General features: G+C 44.8%; 1 protein-coding gene across 2 annotated transcripts; it reads left to right on the top strand.

Annotated features, from left to right (window-relative positions):
• Nucleotides 1-2,072: 2,072 nt before the first annotated feature.
• Nucleotides 2,073-21,626, top strand: APPBP2 (amyloid beta precursor protein binding protein 2). Of its 2 annotated transcripts, none has more exons than XM_088066057.1 (13): nt 2,073-2,201; nt 11,299-11,387; nt 12,079-12,230; nt 12,757-12,880; nt 16,719-16,887; nt 17,552-17,641; nt 18,066-18,133; nt 18,213-18,318; nt 18,613-18,737; nt 18,868-18,953; nt 19,305-19,495; nt 19,889-20,054; nt 20,249-21,626. In XM_088066057.1, the coding sequence occupies exons 1-13, from the start codon at nt 2,088-2,090 to the stop codon at nt 20,500-20,502; spliced, it is 1,734 nt and encodes a 577-aa protein (XP_087922183.1). In that variant the 5' UTR covers nt 2,073-2,087; the 3' UTR covers nt 20,503-21,626. The 2 variants fall into 2 exon arrangements, with proteins under 2 accessions (XP_087922183.1, XP_005525750.1); XM_005525693.2 differs by lacking the exon at nt 2,073-2,201 and adding an exon at nt 2,422-2,600.
• The last annotated feature ends 3,887 nt before the right edge of the window (nt 21,627-25,513 follow it).

Genomic DNA, 25,513 nt, shown 5'->3' with positions numbered 1-25,513 from the left:
GTGTCAAAGTCCTTTGACTATTCCTCCACGTGAAAAAAAAAAAATACAAAAGGAAAGAGAAAGATACCAACAAAGATAAGAATATCCATCAGAAGCTCTGCCAACAAGCACTGGAGTCAGAAGGATTTTCCAACATCTGCAATGATTAATGAGTGATTGCATTAAAATAATTTACGGATGTGAAAAGCACATTATTGAATAGAGTTGTTTTGTTAACAAGCTCCCAATATGGTTTAAAGAAAAAAAAAGGGATTAAACAAACATTATAACTAAGGAGTAACCAATTATTCAATAAAATAGTCTGATGTAAGTCAGTTTCGCTGCTAAATACATTATTTTGATGTTTATCTACTATCTTAACACAGCGACTGAAAACTCCACCAACTCTCTGTAACACCTTTAACAACAAAATAACTATTTATGATAAAAGAGCACCAAACTGTTCAATAAATAAGTATATCAAACCATGTAGCATTAATAAAAACCAAATTTTTATATATTTAAATTCTATCTCTACCAAGAGAATAAATTGCTTTTGCCAGGAAGATTATTTTTCAGGCTCCACCAAAATAAGTTACAGACTGAATACATAACACAATCCAGAAAGGCTTTATACAATATCCTCTCTTCACAGATACATTTACTTCTTCTGAATAGGCACACTCCACTTTTGGCTACAAAGATTTGCTAGGCAAATTTGAAGGTGCAAATTGAAATACTGAAGGTGCAACCTAGCTCATTTTTCAAAACATAGTAATTTATCAAGAAGATAAAGTCAATTACCACAGCACTTGAGAAATATATTTACCTTCACCAGGTTGGTATTTTTTTTAGAAAACTTACTAGATACTTTATTTTAAAGCAAAATAAAGATTATAAGTTAAAAAAAAATACCCTTTTCGGTACATTAGCAGTACTTTTTCCTTCATGCACTAGAATCCAGCTCTGTCCTGCTTTTAACAGACCTCCAAAAGTAACTGAGCTAAATAACCCCTACCCCGGGTGGTGGGGAGGCTAATTGCCAACAGGAATCAGCTGTATTCCCTCAAGTAAAATAAATCTGCATCATTTCATAAAATAAAAGAAAAATCTGAAGCCCCTAATAAGAAAAGTACAAAAAAACCCAAAACAAACCAAAAAAAAAAAAACAAGGACAAAACAATCTTCTATGGTCTGTTTATGTCACATTCCTTTCTTCCCACCCCATAACATTTCTTTCTGCAAGTAAAGGACAAATAATAATATCCTCTCACAAAAACGGGAGGAATAGCAACAGCTTGGGTTTTAAAAATATTGTGCCCAAAGCGAAACAGCAGGAGCTCTGCCTCTCATAATTTTTAAAACAAGAAAATAAATTTTGAAAATAAAATAAAAAAGAACAGTAGCAGTCCTAAGAAAACACCAGGAACAGAAATTTCATACAATAATTAATTTTTTTTCATATTTATAATTATTATATCCTGTAAAAGCAAACTGTGGGTGCCCAAATAGTGCTCACAGGAGCTGCCAACACATCTGGAGGTCACAGAAAGCCCAATATTAGCTGGGTGTTAGCACTCATTTGTGAGCTGCAAATGATATTTACACTCCACAAGAAGTTTGGGCTGGGTGCGGCTCAGGGTGTGAAAGGTGATATTTGATATTTGGTGCTCAGCCCCAAAAGATTAAGAAAAAGCCCCTCGGGCTGGTGTGGGCTGTGGTCAATCCCAGCTCACTCCCTGTGGCTGCCCGCAGGGATTCACAGAATCCATAGGTTTGGAAGGAACTTTGCAGCCCATCCAGTCCAAGGCAGGGCCACCTGGAGCAGGAACGTGTCCAGATGGGTTTGGGGCAGATTCCATTCCCTCCCGGGGCAGCTGTTCCAGGGCTTTACCTCCCTCATGCCAACTTCTTCCTCGTGTTGGGGTGGAACTTCTTGTGTTTTAGTTCATGGCTATTGCTCCTCATCCTGTCACTGGGCATCACCGGAGAGTCTGGCCCCATCCTCTGCCGCCCTTGAGGAGTTCATTATGCGGTAACGAGAGGGGACTCTCAGTTTTCTCCAGGCTAACCAGGCCCAGCTGCCGCACTCTCTCCTCATCAGGGAGATGCTCCAAACCCTCCACAAAACCCCACCCCACAGCGCTGCCCTACTTCTCCCTAAGTCGGTTCCCTCGTGCTTCTCTCACAATGTCCCGTTACTGCCGCCCGCCCGTGCTCGGGTAGGGCTGAGGGACCCCGGGAGCCGCGGGGCGTGAGGGGGAGCGGGCAGGGGGCCGAGAGCCGCGGAGCGGGCAGAGCCGCGGGGCCTGAGGCGGACAGGGCGACGGGAGCACTGTGAGGCGGAGACGGCAGGGCTGTGGGAGCAGCGGCAGCCCTGGGGCGCGAGGCGGAGCGAGCAGGAGGCGGGAGCTCCGTGAGGCGGAGCGGGAGGGAGGGAGGGAGGGGAGGGGAGGGGAAGGCGGCTCCGCACAGCCAAGATGGCGGCGGTGGAGCTGGAGTGGGTGCCCGAGACGCTCTACAACACGGCCATCTCGGCCGTCGTGGACAGCTACGGGCGGGCGCGGCGCCGCGACATCCGCTCGCTGCCCGAGAACATCCAGTTCGACGTGTACTACAAGGTATGGCGGTGGCCGAGCGGGACCGGGCCCTGCCGGGCCTGCGGAACGTGGAAGGAGAAGCGGCCCCGGGGGGCGGCCCGGGCCCGGCCTGGTCGGGGCCGAGGGGCTGCGGGGTCGCGCCGCTGCGGGGTACGGCCCGAAGGACGGGCCGGGGGCTCAGGGCTTGTGGGGCCGGAGGAGAGGCGGCTCCGGGCTTGGGCCATGCCGGGGCCTTGTGGCTGCCCCCGGGAGCCGCCCCGAGGCCGCGGTGAGGGGCTGGGAGCCCTCGGGAGGTGACGCGGAGACGGGGCCTGGCCTTGGGGTCGTGGGGGAAAGGTGCGTCTTGCCCCTGGGGAGCCGTGCGGCCAGGATGAGATCAAGCTGGCTCTGCTGGAATACGTTTTTTCCTTTTCCCCTTTTTTTTTTTTTTTTTGTAATAATGTATTGGATATGGTGATGTCAGTGGTTGAGGGAGCAGTTTGCCGTGGTCTAGTATAAATGATCTGGTAGGAACCAGATGGAAAGAACTGATAGTTGTTCAATGCTGTGCTTTATTAGCATTAAATTATTCCTTGGTGAAAGGGCTGTTCCCTCGTTCAGCTGCCCCTGGAATATACAGAAAAGGTGCACTGAGATGGTCCATTAAATTCTTATTGTCCACTAAGCAGGCATTTCATTCATGTGCAGGAACAGCTGGAAGTGAGCATTCATCAGGAGAGAAACAATGTCTGTAAAAACCCCCAAAAACCTAAGATGAGGAATAACCTTCCTTTCTTCTGCCAGCAAATTTCTAAACAATTAGGAATTTTTAAATGAAGTAATTCTTTAGACTAATTTTTATGAACCGGCAGTGATGACCCATCCTATGCATGGAGGGCAGTTTATTTGCTGGAGACAGGGAAATTGCTTCTCTAGCATTGGAACAGGCATGTACATTTTCTGTGCCCTGATTATTTCATGTCTGCCTTAGGTGCTGAGAAGGATGGAAACCCATTTTTATGACATATGAGCATGCTCACAGATAATGATGTGATTGACACATCAGCTAAAGACTAAAGATATGAAAATCACAATGTGGAAGAATATTTTGGAGGTTACCTTCAATTGTTAATAAGTATGGCCATTGACAAGCTTCCTTGGCATTGCCTGTTCCCATGTTCATTCAGGTGAGAGGATGGTACTCTGTGGCTTTTAAAAGCGTGAAACAAAACGTCCTTCTGATGATAGAAATATTCAAGGGTGTGTTATTCCCAGCTGTTTAAAAACTCATCTGTAGGTGAGCTTAATGGATCACTGACTTTTTATGCTTTTATTAGCACTTTTGAGTGGTTGCTTTGAATCAGGTTCACATGGAGTTGTTCCATGCTGAAGAAGATCCAGGAGCACATCTGATTTCTGAGGAGACTCTAGTGCATTTCTTCGGCCTGTGTACGTGGGTTTGTCATCTTGCTGGGCAGATGACAATAAAGGTGATAAGTGCCTATCCCCAAAACAGTGCTTGTGTTGTATGGACAGTGGTTAATTTGTTAACGGCAGTGGTTACAAGGAATCACAGACTGGTTTGGTTTGGAAGGGACCTTAAAGAAAATCTCATTCCACCCCTGCGATGGGTAGGGACACCTCCCACTGGACACGCAGGCTGCTCCAAGCCTGTCCAGCCTGGCCTTGGACACTTCCAGGGATGGGGCAGCCACAGCATCTCCGGGAAACCTGTGCCACGGCCTCACCCACCTTGGATATTTTTTTCCTAATCTCTAGTCTAAATCTGTTCTCTGTCAGTTTTAAGCCATTCCTCCTCACTTTTCCTGTAATTTCTGTGTTTCATAACTGGAGTTTTTGAACTGTGTAAGGTGTACCAATATTCCTCTTACCAGCCCTCATCCACAGGACGTCCTCATTCAGAATAAACCAAACTGGGCCATGCCTGCAGTGGGTGTTCTGCAGCTGTAAGAGCAGGATGGCCTTCTGTGTCCTCGGTGTCATCTTTTCTGTGTAGGACAACCAGCTTGGATGGGGCCTGGAGTGACCTGGTTTAGAGAATGGCATCCCTGCCCTTGGCAGGGGTTGGAACTACTTCAAGGTCCCTTCCCTCCCAAACCATCCTGTGATTCTCTGTGCACCTATAGAACACCTGGTAACTGGTTCTTGAGTCTCTGTTTGAATGACAACAGCATCAAAAGTATCATTCAGGGGTAGCTGAATGAGGTTAGGCTGGGGACAGCATCCCTCTCATGGTGTGTGGTGCTTGTTTTGCTGTTTTGGTTCTGGGTAGTTATTTTGACTATTAGGTGGATATTAAATCCCAGTTCACGGTGAGCCATATTCCCTATGTCCTGACTATTGAGTTCCTTAAAGCTGAAGTAGAATTTCCAAAGCTATTAACAGTCTTTGGAGTAAGACAGACTAGAAGACCTCTAAATATTTGTTTGACTACATGGTGTTTGTTCCTGCTGTGTTGGAGTGTGTCAATTATTTGTTAGTATCCTGTATTACTTTCATTCTGTGATGATTAAAAGAAATAAGAAATTTTTCAAATCTTACACGTATGACTTGTAAGTAATAATTTTTATTTAGGTATTAGTCATGGTTTGTGGTACTTGAGAAACTACCACTGATTTTTGCAAAAAATAAAGGTGGTACCAGTCAGATATTATTTTGATCTACGGAAGTTAATTGTCTGTGGCCATACAAGAATGTTTTTATCACATTTATTGGTATGATCACTCAATATTTGCCAGGCTTGCCCAGGTTCACCAACGTGTCCAGGTTGATTCAGAAGCTGGAGGTGAGATACAGCAGCAGTCAATGTACTGTTATTTAAAAAGGAAGAAAAATGCCAGCAGTGTCTTGGTGTTGTTCCCTCAGGGAACCCTCTAATCCAGTGTCTGGCTCTATTGTCATAACTTACTGTCTTTATTTCCCACTTCTTACCAAATCCACTTTTTTTACCTCTACATCTTCCAGAATTGTTAACTTCTGGGACATGCCTTACAAACCTGAGTGGGGATTGGGTCTGGGATAGCTGCAGAGGATGTTCTTGTGGCTTTGAAAAGAAGTGGGTTCTGCTGCAAGGTGAAGGCAAGGAACAGGCAGGTTCCTCATACTGAGCATATTTATCTTTCTGGAGCATTCTCAAGCAGTGACTAAAGCTCAAAACAAGGCACTATCAAATAATCATGATTGTGGTAAAACAACAAACCTGCTCTGCTTCAGCAGGGTATCACTGCATATCTCTTTTTTTCAAGCACTGTTTGACTTTTCCTTGCAACCATTAGAAAAATAAGAGGCAGAGCAGGATGCTTGTGAGGATATCCTGGAAATTTCCAAGCCTTCATTTGAGGTACAAAATATTTAAATGTGTTATTAATCACAGCTGTATTTTGAGGAGCTCAATAACTAGTATTGTTACAAGTAACACCTGCCTCTGGGGGGAAAAAATAAAAATGTGCACCCATATCATCCTTTGTTTCCTTTGGGTGTTTGCCAAGTTTGTGTATATCCTGGTTGGGTTTTTTCCTAGTTAAACTAGTTAGGTTCTCTTGCTTGTTTTTTTTTTGGGGGGAGGATGAGGGAGAGGGTGTGTAGGTTTTAGAAGCCAAAGAAAGAAATATACTGGATCTCATATAACTGGGATTCAGCATATGAACAAAATGCCAAAATTGTATATTAAAAAGTAGTGACAGCTGGAATAAACGGCAAATCAAAAAAAAACCTCAACAAACAAACCCAAAACAGAATAAACCAACCAACCAAAATAAACCCAGAGAAAATGAACTTAGTATATTCTGTAGTTTGTTGGGGTGGGGATTATGTTTTGGGAGGGGATGTTCCCTTGTAAAGAATCAAGTTTGTTGAAGAAGGCAGAAGTCAGGTTTTGAACGCTCTAGTTAGTGTCTTGTACAGTTTTCAGTTCTTTCCCCTTGTGCCTCTGCTTTATACTGTATTTTGCATAATTATCTCATGACTTTGGCTCTCAAGGTGCTTTGCTGCCTTAGTTCTCTGTCCCAGGTATTCCTTGCAGTTACACAGTGCCAGTATCGTCTTGGTCTTGTATTGGTTAACAAGGAGTTTTGTGCCATGTTAATTTTCCTTTTGGAGTGTCTTTTCTGGATTGTGTGTTTCTCTTTGCTTTCAATTGATTTTTCTTGAAAATAATTTGTTCTTGGAACATCTTCTGGTGAGATCATTAACCACAGGAGCAGTTGGAGATGCCATTAACTTGATTTCTGTCACGTTTAGGTATTCTTTGAACCAAAGAAAATGAACAAACAGGAATTTGCTGACTGTTAACAACAAGCAGCAGAACGTTTGTTCTCTGCATTGCAGCAGAGGTTGAGTTTACTTATGGAGAATAATTATAAGCATAATTTCTGTCCATTAGAATAAAACAAGCTTGTCCCAAGGCTTCGGTCTCTAGGGGTGAGAAGGATGAACTCCCTCTGAAATGAAGTGTGGCTCTGCTGCTGCTTCAGTTCTGAGCTTCCCTGCCCAGGGAAATGCAACCAAGGTCACCAACACAGAGTGAGGGAGCCAGAGCATCCTCGAGCTTTCTGAGGGGCTTCTGCTGTGACCCCCAGGTGAGCTTACTGAGCTCCCCTTGTTGTGCAGTGTTTGGGGGTTAGAAATGAAAGGTTGAGGGGAAGCAGTGATGATTTCACACATGTGTAAAACACAACCTCTCTGTCGCCTGGCAGGAGCAGAGTGTGCCCAGAATGCTGCTGTGTTTCAATCAGATCCTTCTAGCACCTCTGCAAATTAAAGCCTCACAGAGAAGGAGAATTATTACCTCACGAGTTTTTGCCAGTTATTATTATTAACACATGCCTTATTTCTGCAGTCTAAATTTAGATGTGAACTGAACTGTCTTTCCTTGTTATGTCTTTACTGGTTTGAAACTTCTTGTCTTCTAACTTGTACTACCCGGACTGCTTTTTTTTTTTTTTTTTAAGCTCTAACTGTGGGTTATGTTTTCTCACCCTGGTATCTTCCAACTTCCCTATCTTTTCAGTATCCTTGTTGAGTCTGAGACACCAGAACTCATCATAATTGAGATAATGAGGTCACATCATGAACAGAGATGTTGAGCTCCTGCTGAACAATAATTCCTATTTCCACTTCATTTCCTCTGAGCTGATTGAGCTCCAAGCAGGCTGAGTTTTCCCAGTTCCTGAGGAGACTCACACGTTTTTGGCTGTGGGGCTCAGATTTTGTATCCCTTGTGCTGGACTCTGGAACACAAACTCTGGTGCTCTGGCCCAGGGAGCAGAGCAGGTGGTAACATTTGGGGTATGCAAGCACTGGGCTCTAAAAATTGTCTCTGAATTAATGCTAGCTTAGTAACGTTGGTTTTTTTCTTGGTTATTTGCTTGATTGAGGTTTATACAGATCAGCCTGGTAGCTGGCATTGTGCTTTCCAAGGAGAGCTGGAATTTTCCTTTTTTTTTTTTTATACCTTGAACAATATCCAGTAGAAGCAGCATTTGTCCAGAGGGTCTGTAGGTAATTTTGAAATTGATTTAAAAGCATGGAATGTACCTAAATTTCGAACTGGTTATTTTCAGTGACGAATCATTTGCCAACAGATTGATTCAGTGAACTGTTGACTGAGTAAAACTTTTTCTTTCCTTGTTGATTGGAAAAGGAAGGTAGTGATTTCAGCCCAACTTTTTTTCCCAAATTTTGTTGTCTGTGAAGTACACTGTCCTTCCCCAGTCTGGCCTGATACTCCATATTACAATATTAGGCATTACAAAATATGCTGGGGAGCTTCGTGGATTTCCTCTGTAATTCTTACTGAAATATCCATGTTTTTCAATCCTTTTCCAAACTGGAGCAACAGGAGCATATTTTTCAAATTGCATCTTCTTCAGTTCCTCTTCTAGAGGATCCTTGTACAGCTGGCTGGAATCAACCCCCATCTGCTTTAAAAAATGATTTTAAAAAATATTTTTTATTATGTTTAGAGAAAGCTTGGTTGTTTGGGTTTTTTTAGCTTAACCTACCCAGGGAGAGAAAAACAAGAGCTTTAATAGAATTATGATATAATAGTAAAGCTCCAAGTTAATGTCATTAATATGCTTAATTGGGGACACCACACCACAATGTGCAGCTTTTGTAACACACCCACCTGGACATGCAATTCAACATTCAGCCTTAGAGCCTGAGAAGGGTTGTGGTGGCACAGCAGATGGACTGGGCATGTGTGTAACAATCCACCTGTATATTACATTTATACCTGTCCCCAGTGCCAGAAGTCATGTGTGAGCTGATGGAGTTGGGAGTCATCTTGCAGGCTTTGAGTCATTTTTCCATGGTTAAAGAAAAAGAAATCCCTGGTAGGTTCCAAGTAGGTTAAGCTGGTGTCTAAACGACATTTCTCTCTTCAGAATAGTTCTTTAGAAGTCCAGAGCTCTGTGTTCATGTCAGGGCATGTTTTTCTTGAACCACTGTTTTGTTTTGTTTTCATGTTATGTAGCAAGGCTGTGGTCAGGAATTGTCTCTCTGGAACTTTAACAAGAGAATCATTTCTTCAGTCCTCCCAACTGCTTCTCAATGAGTGTTACTGGATCTCCTGGAATTACTTCACAGTTTGACGTATACTCACTATTTCCATGTCAAATTTCGTTTGAAAATATTGCTGTAACAGCCACAACAATTCCAAGAGGCTTCCAGCTGAGTTAATTCCTCAAAATGTTTGCCAGTGTGTCGAGGGAAGGGGTTACAGGGATAGTAAGAGTCCCAAAGATGTTGTATTTCAAGTTAGAGCAGTGAAAAATTGCATCTTAGACTTTGGGGCCCGAGCCAAACTTGACATGTGCCCAAAATTACTGATGTTCCAAAACTGAGGGTCCTGTGGGAGCTTCCCCCTCCTTCCCACCCCACCAGGCCATTTACTCCTTGGCAGTTTCAGAATCTTGTGTAAGAGGGATTCTCTCCTTACAAGAAATGTTTATGTAACCTCATAAATACATAAATTTTTAAGTCTTACTACGGTTAATTTTTGATAAAGCAGGAATCTCTGGGATTTTGGGTTAGTACTGCAAGGTGATAGGAGGGAGTGATACTGTACTTGAGAATTGTGAAACGTGATAATATTTTTGTTTGCTTTAAATCCTGCTGCAGTGCTTTGGGGATAGCTTCCTTCAGAAATGATCTCCTCAGTTATTGATGGGATGCCCACCTTCACTTTGGCCATGGAATACCAGGCAATTTAAACAGCCTTTTATTTTTTTTTTTTTTCCTGCAGAAAATACGTTTTAGGTTTTATAGAACATTTGCTATGAGACAGCTGTGCTGAAGGAATGAGAACATTTAACCATGACTGTAGCTTTTAAATACAGCAGACTGGCTGTTCCTTCAGTGCCAGAGAGAATCCAGCTCCAGCAGGAGCTGTGATTCCTTTGAAGTGCAGGGACACGCTGCTTTATCTGAGCAGTAACTTCGCATGCAAACTTGCTCTGGTTTTTAAAAGGCTTCCTTTTTTTTTCTTTTTATGTTCCCCCAGCAAAATAGATAACATAAAGGAAAATATTCATTTCTGGCAATTGACATTATTAGGTCAAAGTATTTTTGAAGTTTCTTTGTAGGTTGTGTTGTTAAAATAACAAATTCGCTGTGCTCTAGAGCCAGTGTTCTGTGCTTTTATAAGAAGAGTTGACTAGAACTAAATTTCTGGCTGGAGATATTCTCATGTGCTGTGTTTGGAATATTAATCCATCAGCTCCCAGTGTTTGTGGAGAAAAAGGTGAAGCAGGCACTAGATACTTATCACTGGAAGCATTTTAAGGCATTATTAAAACTGGGAGGAATATTAATGTTTTCATTTAAGCACTGATGGTGCCTGTGGCAGGTGTGGAGTGGTGCTTCCTTAGGTCACATTCCCACCTGGGCTCATCTGTGGGTCAGGGCCTTTTAGATAATGGGAATTAATAGTTCACAATGGATTTCTCTGACATTTATTTGCACAGTCCCTTTGTACCTGTGTAAATCCATAGCATTTATAGCCTGATGTGGCAGAACTTAACCATGCACTGCATGGACAGCTGTCTGTGGTTTGTTGTGAGTAACTCAGCCGATGAATTTGCTTATCTGTGGGCACAAATCACTGTGGGCATAAAAACAAGCCAGTGCTTTTATTAAATGCATGATCAGACTCCAGTTTTCCCATTTACTGGTGAGGAATCACCTGTGGAAGCTCAGGTGTCAGTGAGGACAGGGCTGGTGCGTGTCTGTAGTGCTGGTATTGGTGAGTGACCCCTTGTGGTTTATTTGTAATAAACTCGTGGGTTTATGTATATCTGATATATTTGCATTGCTGCATCCTAGATTTTGTGTTATTTAAACATGTTTTGAAAGCATTTGGTATCAAAACTGTCAGTTGTATTTTTTGCTGACTTTGTTTCTTGGTTTTGCCTTGGGTTTGTAGCTTACACGTGGCGTTTTTTTGGTGTTGCAGGAGGGTACAAACACCTGAAAATACATCAACTGATTAAAAAAAACCCCCTTGCAATCACCTGTGGATCTCTCATAGCTCGGTTTTTAACACTGAAATTGTGCTCCTGAGCTGAAATCTTCTGATACAGGAACTGACTTTTTAGCCTGATGAATTTCAGTGCTTAAAAAAATCTAGATTTCATCATAAGTTATCTTTGCTAGTAAGCTGAATTTCCCAGAAAAGCTCAATCTTTAATTTTAAGATTAATTTACCTGTTTTTTTCAGCTTTACCAACAGGGCCGCTTGTGCCAGCTGGGTAGTGAATTTTGTGAACTAGAAGTTTTTGCAAAGGTGCTACGAGCTTTAGATAAAAGGTGAGTATCCAAATAGATAAATAATTCTCATTTCAACTCAAAAGCTCTCCATCTAGGAAGAGATCTTTAAGAAAAGGCACAAACAAAGAAAACAAACGATGCAAACCCCCCCTGGTTACTCAACACCAGAGTCCCTGCGAGTGACAGTCACAGCACCCATTTCCTGCTGATTTAGCAATTCCTGAGGGAAGCTGAGAGGATTGTCCCAGTTTGAAGAGTATTCCTGTCATTAAATATTCCGGTTTGTGGTGTTACAGTACTTGACTGTTTTAGAGCAGATTCTTTGTAACCTCTTTGTAATTCTTTGAGTCTTCAGTCACCGGTCCCGCCCATCGCGTGTGTGATGATAATGGAGCCATTCCCTGCTCGTTTGTCTTCGAGTGCTGGGGGAGGGAGGGGGGATTTGGGGCCTCCTCCCTGGCGAGTTTGTGCTGGAAACGCTGTCTCCCAGTTTGAATCCTGTGTGGGCAGCTTGTGCTTGGCTTCCAGCAGAGGGTGTCCCTGTAAAGAACGCTGTGTGCCCTTACTTTGCGTTGGATCGCCCAACACCTGGCATCCATCAGCTGCAGCCTCACAGCAGGGCTTGTACTCATCTGCTTTGGGCTTAATTTCTGTCCTTCGAATTCATGAGAGCCAACTGACTGCTTTCAGACCTTTGTGTGTAACCAAGCTCTGCTTCTCTTTGTTGCAGACATCTGCTCCATCACTGTTTCCAGGCTCTGATGGACCATGGAGTCAAGGTTGCTTCTGTCCTGGCCTATTCCTTCAGCAGACGGTGCTCCTACATTGCAGAGTCAGATGCTGCTGTGAAAGAAAAAGCAATCCAGATTGGCTTTGTTTTAGGTAATTGCTGCTCATGGGCTCTTGGCTTTCTTCTTTTGCAAGCTTCAGTTAATCTAACATGAATTTTTTTCCAATTAAAGATAGGCCTTTTAAAGAACTGTGTTATGGAATGGAATTTTTAGAAAGCTACTTGGTCTCTTAAAAGAAATATATTGGATTTTAATATCTAAGAATGTGTAGACATTTTAGTTCAAACAGTTCAGATTTAAAATTGGTTTGCAGATGCAATGAGGAATTTGCATGACTTTAATGTAGTTAAGTTGTTGGGGTTTTTTGACAGAAATCTGTAGGAAAACTCTGTAATACCAAAAAAACATTGTAAACCAAAGTATTATTTCCTTCAGCTGTAGAATTCTCCTCTTACGTTTCATCCTTTCCAGGTCAGGAGGGTTTGACCTTGACAGGATTTCTGTCTGTAGAAGCAGGTCTATGAAAGAAGTGATCATCTTGATCACCTGAGCAAACCCTTTTTATCTTGAAAATGTGTTTTGCTCTTCAAATTGCTGTTTGTTGCTGATTTTTGCAGGGGGGTTCCTGTCAGATGCAGGCTGGTACAGTGATGCTGAGAAGGTTTTCCTTTCCTGCCTTCAGCTGTGCACCCTCCACGATGAAATTCTTCACTGGTTCCGTGCTGTGGAGTGTTGTGTGAGGTGAGCTCACCTTGAATTCCCAGGAAACCATGGAGCCATCCAGCTCCAGATGCTCCTTCAGTGTTCTGCTGCACCAAAACACTTTCCTGGCTAGAGTTGAAGATCAGGAGGTGCTTGTTTTACACTAATCCCTGGATTTTCAGCTTCTAAGTTGGCAGCACAGTACAATGGATTAAAAAACCCAATGTTTTGCTGTCCTGTGTAATCTCTCATGGGTAACACTGCTGGATAATAAGAGTGGTCCAGCAGTTCTTGTTTTCCTAAGGATTTTTGCACATGAAGGAATGTTCTGTGTTGGACTTTGCTGAAATTCTATTTACTACAAAGAGAATTTGCCAAATCCAAATCCAAACAATATAGATACAGTTGAGCAGAAACAAAGGCAAAACTTATCTTTCCTGATTTCATACCCAGTGAGTTCTCTTGCTCCATGCTGAGTGCTTAGCTCTGGGCCTCGATAAAGATCTGGATATCCAGTTTTTGTGGGCACCTCCAGCCACAGCTGAAAACATTTAGAAAAGGTTTTTTGGGGTTTTTTTTTTGCTGTTAGAGTTTTGAAGCTGCCTTGTTCCTCAGGGCCTATGGAGGTTCACATTTCACTGACAGAGGCCTCTGTTGCTTTTCCCCCTGTGTGTCAAAGTGTGATGAACTGCAAGCAGGAGCTGGCTGGGTTTTGTTGCTCTCACCATGAGCAACCTGGTTTTGCACACTCCAGATGTGCCCATGGACACCTGGAGGCTGCTGGGCAGAGTTAAAGTAGGGTTTTTGGGTTTTTTAGCTGCTGTAACAAAGAACAAAGCATGTGCTGTATTTATCTGAATCTAGAGCAAAACTTGTTTGGAAAGCTGCTCCAAAAAAAGCCCAGCATCTTGTTTATGGTTGGGCAGACACAAAGAGTAAAGAGGCTTTGCCAAGAGCTGCTGCTGTCCTGTGCCAGCCCCAGGGCCATGGCAACGCTGCTCTGCCTGGTTCTGCTGGCTGGCATTCCAGAAATGATGCCAGGAGCCTGGGCACACGTATCCAGCTTCCTAGAACTGGGGAGTGATGGATATAGAGCCACAGTTACTGCTTGGTCCTTTGCCTTCTAATTAATCTAAAAAAAGTTTTCTCGTTGTATCAGGCTCTTTGGCAAGCTGGATAAGTTGCTTAAAAATAACTCTGTCACCTTCTCCAAATAGAAATGAAAAGAAGGGAAAGAAAGGGATGGAAAAAAGGAAACTGTCTCTGCTGGACAGTAGTGTGGAAAGGAGATTTTCATTCTGTGCTAGAAGAAAGCATCCTGTGTTAGAATGAGCCCTTGTGACCTGGGGTGTTGGCTCTGTTTGGTAGAGACATCCATTGTTCCCTAGGGAACTCTGCTGGCCTGCTGGGACATCCCCCCTCTGGGCAGCAGGGGGAGTGGGAAGTGTTCTGACATCTCCCAGACTTTCAGCATCTTGGAAGTATGACACTTTAAGTGCCAGCTCTTGCTCTAAAGCTAACGAGTCAAATCTCTGGGAGTAGAATTATTACATTACATTTTTAATAGAACACAGTTTAAAAATGCGTGAAGTTTTGTGTTGCCTAAGCACGGCTTAGTGTTTCCTTGTCCTGGCAGTAGTAAATTTTGCAGAGAAGCTGGGAAGGTGTGAGGTTTTTCTGAGCTTGTACCCTGCTTTCCTGAGAGTGTGGTGCTCCTTTTGGTTTGCCTTCTCTCATTATTCTATGTTAAGCAATAAGGTACAAATGCATAACACAAATACATGGCTCTCCCACTTCATTGTTGCATATTTGGCTGATTCTTGGGTTGTTTTCTTCCGGTGGTTTTAGACTTCCTAAGCTGCTGTGTTGGCTCTGAGAGACTGAGTTTGTTGGGGGAGGTTAGTCCCCAAAAGCTGTTATTGCAGACATCAAAGGAGGTTCAGAGCCATTAGCATAAACGTCCTGCGGCCTTTTCTCTTCCTCTTGGCTTTATCTCCTAAGATTCCTTTGGATTAATAAAGGATTTTTTGTTACTCAGAACTGGATCACATAAACTCTGCTTATCCTAGAGGATTGGCTTAGGCTTAGCTTGGTTTTGGGAGAGATTTCTTTGTTTCTAGACACTATCACTGAAGCATCCAGACACTGGATATGATCTTTCCTGGGAGCTTATCTAAATTGCAGTGCTATCCCCACTGGCTTATTCCATTACATGGGATTTGGGCTCCTTGGTTTTGATGTTGCAGGGCAGCTCCCAACTGAATGGTGTTGGCAAAATGATTTGTTTTCTCTTTAGGAAAACTGTTTTCTTAATTCTTCTCTCGTTTATAATTCCTGCCTCTTGTTGCTGGAATGTTCCTGTGACCAGGCACACAATGCACTTGTACATCATGTTTGGTTCTGAGGCTTTATTTAAGGAAAAATGTGGGTGTTGCTTTTTGCTGTCTGTTGTTGAGACACCATGCTGTTTCCCACTGGAGAGCTGGAGTTTGTGTGGATTTTGCAGAGTTTTGAAGGGCTTTGCTTTTGATGTTCTCTTTGTGCAGCAAATACACATCTGTCATGTGCTCGGACTTCATGCCCTGCTTAGGAAAATGGGGGCTTTATTTCCTTTCTTTAGTGTTTGAGTGCTCTTTCCCTTCATTACTGTTTGAGTTTGGTGATGCATTTGGGTGGGAAACAGAGGGACCAGTGTTGGACAGGCTGAGTTTTTAGGTTGAACTGAGCTGTATTACTGGGGGAATGGCTGCAGTAGCCCAAGTCTCCACTTGGAGCAAGTGGAAACAGGTTTAGAAAAGAAACTGAGCAGAAGACTTCACTGTTCATTCCTTCTCCTTTAACAAATGATTGGAAGTTTTATCCTAATGTATATCAGGACTAAAACGCTGTTCCTGTACATTAACCCACATAGTCAGAGTTTGAGCCTCTTTGCAATGCAGCTCAATTTGCTTCTCTTCCCTCTGTGCAGTTCTCTCCCTGTGCTGTGCTGCCCTGATTTCCCCAGCCTTGCCTGGTGTTTTTGAGCCTGTTACTCACTGTCTAATGACACATTTCCATAGGGACAGTGGAGGTTAATTCACAAAAATTCCCTGTCTGCCCTGGCTGGGAATCCAGCTCTGCCCTTGGGGCTTGGAATATCAACACACCCATTCCAAATGCACCTCGTTAAAGCCACTGAGCATCAGCCTGTGCTCATGCACATATTCTTTTCTTTATAATAAGTGCCACAAGCTGGAACTTTTACTTCTCTGCAGAAAAAGGAGTAGCTTTCACCAGTGCTGGGTGTTACTGGCTGTATTTGGGTGTTGATCCTTCAGGACAGGAGAGGGAAGAGCAGGAGGTGTTTGAGTTGTTGTGGTCAATAAAATGGTCTCTCCTCGGGGAGCTGGATCTCATGTGGAATGGATGTCACTAAATGTTATGTGAAGACCTGCCCCAAAGCACAGAAATTCCCGCTTGGAGCTACTCAGGGTTTAGGAGAAAAGCCTAGGGATGTAGGAAAATGAGCTGTGTTGGACTTAGCATGGCTGTTGGAGGTGGCGCCCTTTGGGAACGAGGTGGAAGGGATTTCAGACTTTGTAGGGCAGGGCTTTGGGGAATGGAATCACATCAATATTGGGAAGAATGGGTTTTACAGAAAAAGCCACACAAAGGCACACACCAGAGTGGTTCAATGCAAAACTGTATCAATAGGTAAAATTCTGTGCCATCTCCAGCAGGAGAAATTCCTGCCGTGTGCCCAGCTGTGGTGTGTGACCGACCCCAGTGCTGGGCTGGCAGGGCTCCACCCCTGGGAGTGTCCCCCAAGAGCTCCCTGGTGCTGCTGCATGCAGAGGTTCCTCCAGCTCCCTCAGCAGCTCTCTCTGCATCCCCCAAGGTTGCTGCACGTCCGGAACGGGAACTGCAAGTACCACCTGGGAGAGGAGACGTTCAAGCTGGCACAGTCCTACATGGACAAGCTGGCCAAGCACGGGCAGCAGGCCAACAAGGCAGCGCTGTACGGCGAGCTCTGCGCCCTGCTCTTCGCCAAGAGCCACTACGATGAGGTGAGGCCATAGGGGCTCTCTGGCACTGGCACCTCCTGGATGTGCCTCGTTAGTCCTGGTTCTGATCTCCCTGGGACCTGTGTGCCACTGCCAGAGCCATAATTCCTGTATCCACTGTTGTTCCTGTCTGTCCTTCCCCGTTAGTCAATGAGCTCTTCGCAGCACTTGGACCAACGTGTGTTACCTTGCCTGTATGTGTTGGTCACCTGTAAATGAAATATTATAAAAGCTTGTTTCAATAATTGAAAATGAATAGCAGAACACAGTCTTTGCACCTGGTTTGTAAAACGGTCTGAAGTGGAACTGCCCCATAAACTGGTTTTCCTTTAACCCCTAAGTTCACTGACAGGGTGTTGTCCTGCACAATGGGAATTGTGAAAATTGCTTAAAGATTATAGAATACCCTGTTCTGTCTGTAAAAGTCATTGTAATATTATAAACCTTAGATTAATATAAAATACTTACATACTATTAACCTTAAAAGTGGTTAAGTTTGTCTTTTAAGACATAACTGGACAATTCATTATATGTAAGCAATCAAACTATATATTTTAAATTTTGGAATGTAAATGACCAGCTTTTCAGCTGCAGGTAATATTTTTTCTAAGTGTGACAATGTTGTGAAGTTCCAGCTCCATTGTGTTGGTGCCCCTCTGTCCCACAGGCCTATAAATGGTGCATAGAAGCCATGAAGGAGATCACAGTTGGGCTGCCTGTAAAAGTAGTGGTGGATGTGCTACGACAAGCGTCAAAGGTGAATCTAAAATCTCTCTGCTGCTTTGACTAAATTGCTGTCAAGAATGGCTGAGGAGACGTTGTTACCTCCAGAATTCTCCTCGGGGTTGTTGTTTGTGTTTGTCTCAGAGTGGTGGGGGGGTTTGTTTCTGTTTGTGTCTTTCTGAAGCCGAGTTAGAGCTGCATGAGTAACCATTGTGACAGTGTTAACCTGTCACCTTCCCTGGAAGGGCTCTGATCCCTCTTTGATCTGGACTAGGTACAGCACAATCCCTTCAGTCAGGCAGGACAAAATAAGAAGTTTATTAATGCTGTGCTCCTTTTCTTAAATAACCAAAAAGTCCTTTAATAGCCACAAGAATATTTTGAAATATAAAACAACAGTGAGTGTGGCAGTGTCTGGAGGGGCAGAGCTGCTCACCTGTTTCCCTTCCCCTGCCCAGGCCTGTGTGGTGAAACGGGAGTTCAAGAAGGCTGAGCAGCTCATAAAGCACGCCGTGTACCTTGCCAGGTAAGGGCCATTCCAGAAAAAACCCTTCTAAAGTTGTACTCAGCTTGCCTCAGTTTGTAATGGGAGTGTGTTTGTGCAGGGAGCATTTTGGAGCCAAGCACCCCAAATACTCTGACACACTACTAGACTACGGATTTTACTTGCTCAACGTAGACAATATCTGCCAATCTGTTGCCATCTATCAGGTAGGCAGCAGGACTTGTTTCTCTTTGTTTTTCATCTCTCAGATGTTGCAGTTAATTCATGGAGATAAAGAATAGTTGATTTAATTACTGCAATTGTGATGTTGAAAAAAAAAACCTGAACACCGCCAGCTATGGGGTTTTGCTTTCTTTGTCGTCCTCTGACTCGTGTCTTTTATGTAATCAATGTCTCAAATATGTAGAGAATTTCAGAGCCAGTAGATTGATCAGAGAGATGAATTTGGGGGTTTTTTATCTGTGTTAACTGATGAAATTGTATTTTTGGGACCCTTGCAGACAGCGCTCGATATCCGGCAGTCGGTATTTGGAGGTAAAAACATCCACGTAGCTACAGCTCACGAAGACTTGGCTTATTCCTCGTATGTTCACCAGTACAGCTCTGGGAAATTCGACAATGCATTGTGAGTACCACACACAGCAGCACAGTTAGTGCTGTAAATGAAGAAAAAAGCATTCATATTTCTAATTTTTTGTCAGTCAACTGCTGATGTACATAAACATACCCTGGCTTTTTTATTTCACCTCTCTCAGATTCCATGCTGAACGTGCTATTGGCATTATCACTCATATTCTCCCAGAAGACCATCTCCTCTTGGCCTCTTCAAAGAGAGTTAAAGGTAGTTCCCTTCATTGTTTGCATCACTGGGATGTGCTTGTCCTGGTCCCTCCCAGGCAGTGTAGCTCAAGTTGTCTTTTTCAACGGAGGTGTTGGTAGTCCTTGGTGTTCACAAAAAACTACAATACAGAAAAATACAAAAACACCCAGCTGTTAAGACTTAGCCGGATGAGTTGGACTGGGGAGATGAAATGACAGAATATAAAAATGTGTTGGGAGTTTGACACAGCAGAGTGGCAGCAGCTGTGACAGGCACAAGGCTGGGTGAGCTGTGTCCTCAGGACCTGTGGGGTCGCTGGCTCTGAGCTGGGGGTGGGCACAGTTCTGTAACAGTTGTGTCTCCTGCCCCCAGCGCTTATCCTGGAAGAGATTGCCATAGACTGTCACAACAAGGAGACAGAGCAGAGGCTGCTCCAGGAGGCTCATGACCTGCACCTCTCCTCGCTCCAGTTGGCTAAAAAAGCCTTTGGGGAGTTCAACGTGCAAACAGCCAAACACTACGGCAACCTGGGCAGATTGTATCAGTCCATGAGGAAGTTCAAGGTAAGATTTACTCCTGACCTAAAATCTGCAAGACAGCTGGAATCTGTCACTACAAATGAGGGGTTTCAATGTCCACAACCCCTAAGTTCAGTTGGTAGTTCCATGCTTGGAAAAACTGTGCTTTACCATTCACCCCAAAAGCTTTGTACGAAAATAATCCATGGAGCTGGATGATACCCTCCCAGGGTGACAGAGCTTGGTGCTGCAATCTGCCCATCCACTTAACTAAAGAATTTGGAGAACTTGGTTTATGTTTGGCTTTGTTACTTTTTGCCTGTTACAAAATGCTATTGTTTAAGCTGCTACACAGCTAAGTTTCTGTAAGCTAACTTTCCCCTTTTTGTGGGGTGGTGAGTGGTGTCTGACTGACCTGTGTGAATCTGGCCCTGACAGGAAGCAGAGGAAATGCACATCAAGGCCATCCAGATCAAGGAGCAGCTCCTAGGGCAGGAGGATTATGAAGTTGCCCTCTCCGTGGGCCATCTCGCCTCCCTCTACAACTATGACATGAACCAGTATGAAAATGCTGAAAAGCTTTATCTGAGATCCATAGCAATTGGTAAGTGACTACAGGAAACTTAAGCTCGACATTTTTAGGAAATAACTTGGCTATTTGTCTCTAGACAACGCTCTGTGGCTAGAACATAAGTGGAGAATATAGGAAAACTTTGTTGGTAAAAATAACCTGAGAACTCGGATGCAGCCCGTGCATGTTTTACCTCTCAATTTGATTTTTCTCTTGGGTTTCTCTAGGAAAGAAGCTTTTTGGTGAAGGATACAGTGGACTTGAATACGATTACAGAGGTCTCATTAAACTGTACAATTCCATTGGCAATTATGAGAAGGTGTTTGAGTACCACAACATTTTGGCCAATTGGAACCGGTTGCGGGACCGGCAGTTCTCGGTCACGGATGCGCTGGAGGACGTCAGCACCAGCCCCCAGTCCACAGAAGAAGTGGTCCAGTCTTTTCTGATGTCTCAGAACCTCGATGGACAGAGCAGCTAAGAACTTGGTCAATTAACCAGTTAAGGTTTTTTCCCCCAGGTTACAGGGGGAAAAGTCATACTGTGAAATCTAAACCATGTAGTTCTCTGGGGGCTGGAATTTGCATTGAAACACTGGTCCAGTCTACTGAAGAGTGCCCATACGGATGAATGTGTGTTAAATTCCTCTCAGCATGTGTATGGCATGTTTAGTTCGGCTCACATTTTTAACTTGGTATTCCCAAAAAAAAAACCCCTTCTTTCTCTCTTCTTTCAAAAGAAGCTACTTTGCAGAAAGCCTGCAAAAAAACATTAAATAAAACTGTTTGAGTTCAAAAGAGTTGCATTCTTATTACGGATGGAAGGTTTCATCGAGAGCTTTCTGCTGATTCACAGAGAGAACAAAAGCTGTACTCTGAGGAGCTGTAGGAGAAAGGTCTTGCTGCTGTATCACTGTAGCAAAGCTCATGGTAAATGGCCAGCAAAGGGAGGATGTGCTGGCCTTGGCTGCTGCCTTACCAAGAGAAGTGGCAAAGACCCACTCTGGAGAGCACCATCCTCTCGCTGAGTGCCACCTGTGCTGTTGTGGATGCCCTGAACTGGACCAGTACAGATCCCATAGACCAGCAACCACAGTGTCCTCGGTGCCACCACCAGTGCTCCCCCCGAGCAGGACCAGGACACCACAGTGGACCAGCCTGCTAGAAACCGGTTTTGGACCAGTGGCTTTAATTTAATATTTCTGCCCCTGCATTCACTTTGACAGTAGAACTCTCTCATTTAGGTGTCTGATCAGTGCAAATGATATCCGTGTGATAGATCCAGAGCTAGGAAGTGAATTGATGGTTTGTCTGTACCCAGTGAGCTTCTGCAGAGATTCCTGGCAGTGCCACAGCTCCACACGCTCCACTCTGCTGCAGCCACTCCTCCTTTCCTCTCCCATGGGCTCTTCCTCTGCTGATGGTGGCCATACCTTGTTTATACCAGTGAAGAGTTTTGTATTCCAACCCAGTTCCATTTTCTGTTTCTGGAGAACACAACTTACTGTACAGTTCACAGGGGTCAGTGGAAAATGCCAAAAAGCACAACAGGTCTTTTTTTTTTGTGATGCTTCATTTCTACATTAAACAAGAGTACAACCAGAAACCGATTCCTTACGTTAATTTACAAAGCAGAGCTCAGCTGTACAGACCCTCTGAGAATGCCTATCTCACTAGCTTGTCTTAATTCTTCTTCTGTTGGGGGCTGCGTGGCTGTGTGGGTTTGGGTTCGGGTGTTGATTTGGGGTTCATTTCCTAATGTTGGATAATATTTGAAAGTCTGTGTAACACAAACTGGAACTGACTCGCTGCTGTTACCTCAGCTCTGCCAGCGGCACCAGCAGTGCCCTGGATCTGGGATTCTGTGGATTCTGTCAGGTTGTGGGGTTCTCTCCCCTTCTTTTCAGGGTTTGTACCTTGGCCAGTCACGGCTGGTGGGACTGGGACTGGGTGTGTTCTGTTTGGGGTCTGCTTTCTCCTTGGTTTGTGGGGTTTGTGGCAGGGAAAGGTGCTGGATGATCTTCAGGGAAGAAATAGAGGTTTTGGACGTGACTTGGAGCTTAATGGCTCTTCTAAGTGAAATTTTACAGGCCAATAGTTCATATTCTGGTGCCTTCAAGTGTTTTTTTGCAGGGGGAGAAAGGCTGAGTAGTATCAGTTTTAAAATGCCATGACATAATTAGTGAATGCAGATTAATGATTGCATATTTAGAATATCTTCGCTGAGGTGAAAAGAAGTATTTGCATAAAACCCCCTGTGGTATTAGGACTTAACTGCAGTGTATCTGCAACAGCTGCTCAGTGAAAATCCAACTTAGTTATGTGTGGATTTAAAATGTGATTTATTTATAGCAGTTTTTGTTTATGACTGTGTAGGAGCTACACACAAATTCAGCTACACAAAGCAAAACTTTCTTCTCCCTGAATGCCCATGGCACTGACAAGTTACAGAGTTCTTATGAGTTCTTAAGTCCTATTAAAAGTTACTTAAAGTCCAAGTATGTAACAGTGTCAGAACTTGGGCAGGAAGGAGTTTTAAAGCTGTCCTAAAGAGCCTGAGTGATTCTGTAATGCAGAAGTGTTAAAGCTCCCAGCTGAGTACGTGGGTTTACACTGACATGGGCTGGAGATCATTCCTCCACTCTGTGCTGCCAGTCCTGGGCCTCCAGCTTTTGGCTAAGGAATGCCAAAGGTGTCGAGGTTGTGTTTGGGATGGGGAGCGTTATTTGACTGACGGCAGGCAGCGGCCTGCATGACCCACTGCTCTTGTTCCAGCCCTGGTTGTGTCCCTGGTTGTGGTTTGCCTTCAGGTCAGGGCAGCCTGGGGAGAGCCGCACATCTGTAACCAAGCTCACCCCTGCAGTTTGTCGGTGGCTTCAGCCTCAGCTCTGCTGCCTCTTCCTCTTTGTCCTTTCCTAGAGCGGCTCCAGCGGTGCCTGCTCCGTGCGTCAGCTGGGCTGGGAGGAAGGAGGGTCCTAAAGCTCCCCGGGCATCCCTTGGGTAGAGGACTTGGCCAGGGGCTGTCGTGGTGACCCTTGAGGGCTCCAGCGTGTTCCTCCTGTGCCTGCAGGGAGTCCTGCTGGGGCTGAGCTGCCCCTGCAGCGTCCCTGCAGCTCCACGTGTCAGGGCAGGTTCCTTGTGGAGCAGGGCGGCTGTGGCTGATCGCTGACACTGCTGGAGCGCAGGGGGTTGTCAGGATGATGCTGCAGCTGCCAGGGCCAGCTCTGCTGCCTCCCGGGACAGCCAGCCAGCTCTGCTGCCTCCCGGGACAGCCAGCCAGCTCTGCTGCTGCAGGGACAGACAGCCAGCTCTGCTGCTGCAGGGACAGCCAGCCAGCTCTGCTGCCTCCCGGGACAGACAGCCAGTTCTGCTGCTGCAGGGACAGACGGCCAGCTCTGCTGCTGCAGGGACAGACGGCCAGCTCTGCTGCTGCAGGGACAGACAGCCAGCTCTGCTGCTGCAGGGACAGCCAGCCAGCTCTGCTGCTGCAGGGACAGACAGCCAGCTCTGCTGCCCCTGTTCAGGACCTGCACGTGTGGCTGGGACAGCACAGAGCTGACCCCACAGGGGTTTGGTTCCGAGACTCCCAAATGGAGCTGTTGGGAGGTTCTGTGTTGGCACCTGGAGCCTGTCTGGGATGCTGTGCTGCTGTTGCTGTTGCTCTCTCTGCTCTTACAGTTTGATGCTGTTGAGGAGTGGGAGGCCGCTGGGATGGTGCCAGAGGCAGGTAAAGGACTCGTTGGGGTGGATCTTGCAGAATGACTCCAGTCCTGCCCCGCTCTGCCCTGGGCAGAGCTGAAAGCAGGGCCTGCAGTCCCCTCTGTCCTCCTGGGGGTTTTCCAGCTCCCCGTGGCTCCTCTCCCCTCCTGCCATAGCCAGGGCAGGTTTTCCCTGCACAGCTGGGTCAGCACTGGGGTGGGGGCCTGGCACGGTGCAGCATCGATCCAGGATTGAGTGACTGGCATTTCTAGACGCACAACACGCCCACGGCAGGGGCTGTTTGGTGCTGGCACTGAAAGGGCAGACCTGGGAGTGGAAATCCTGTGAAATGCATCTTTTCCTTGAAGGTGAGTAAAGATGAGTCACTGGGTGCAAGTGGTGTCACCTTACAGTAAATTATTTTCACTATTGATGAAGTTAAACCCTCAATATTTTATGTTCAGTGTGAGGCTGTTTGGGTCAGTGAGGGGGGAGTTTGCTCAAGGTGCCATTGCTGCTTCTCGTGGTACAAAATGCACATGGAAGTTTGTTCCCTTTTTCAGTCCTAAGTGTGGGAGAGCACAGGAAGGAAAAGTCACCGTGCCTCAAACGGGGGCAGCTGTTGGCAAAACCTCCCTCGGGTGATGTGGATGGGCTGGGCAGTGCAGGGCAGGCACTGCTGGCACCAACCTTCCAGCAGGTCCTTCCTTCTGCTGCCTGTGCAGAGCCTGATTTTACCTGGAAGTCCTCGTTCCCTTGTAGGAAAATTCCTGGCCAGTGTCAGTTCAAAGCTGCCTCTGGCTGTGGGGTGTGTTTGACACTCCTGGCCTGGGGCCCTTGTGCCACTGGGCCCTGGTAGGGCTTTGGGGAGAAGTGGGGAAAATTTCCTTTTTCTAGAAATAAACTCCAGTACCTACAAAGAATTGGCAGCACTGGGAATGCTTTTGTCCCTAAATCTCAGGAACGTTTTGGGCAGTGACACAGGTGTCCCTGGGTGGTGTAAAGTGTGTGCTCTAGGGTCTCGTATTCCACTACTCCTTGCAATCCTCGGTATCTATAGCATGAGTGGCCTTAGTGAGTTTGTTGAAGTGCACATTTTTTTTTTTCTTCTCAGAAGTAAATTTTAAGATGAAAAAGATATATACTATATAAATATATAGAGATATTTAGAAACTTGGTTTGTGGTGCACAAGTTCAGTGTTGGATCGCTAAATACTCGTCGCAGGTACCATATGTGTAACTTTTCTTTTCTGTATATTCCTTTCTGGGAAGCAATGTTGCCATGGTAACTACAACTTTACAATTTCTTTACTACTTAATGATGTGAATGAATTCTACATTTTATTGAATATTACCAGGTTCAGTACTATTTTTATACTTTATTGAACTACAGGGGATTTTAATTTAATAGCATTTTAAAAAAAAATGTTGCTTGAACTCTATAACTGTATAAATTGAACTACTTACACAAACCCACCTCTAAACCAGAATCTCCACCTGTAGTGCCACATTCATTTATATAAAAGTATCTTGCTCATTACTAGACCTCGCAGCCCCCTCTCCCTGTTGTGTCAGGACGAAGGTTTCATACCCCACTTCTCCCCGCCATCCTTTGTGCCCACGGAGCCATCCTATGTTTGTAACCAGCATTGTGATATTCTGTAACTGTATTGCTCAAATGAAATATTGACCTAATAAATAGAGTGTTCCCGCAACCTGGAGTATCTGCAGTGAATTGGTTACAGCTCCCCACAGAGGCTGTGCCAGGGCAAGGTGAAATCCCTGCCTTTGGGG

Source organism: Pseudopodoces humilis, chromosome 23 (genome assembly GCF_049639895.1).
Source record: "Pseudopodoces humilis isolate 2021_Gansu_Grassland_sample_001 chromosome 23, ASM4963989v1, whole genome shotgun sequence".
Lineage (NCBI taxonomy): Eukaryota > Metazoa > Chordata > Aves > Passeriformes > Paridae > Pseudopodoces > Pseudopodoces humilis.
The sequence above is the reverse complement of the archived record's forward strand: the minus strand, read 5'-3'. Positions and strand labels throughout refer to the sequence as shown.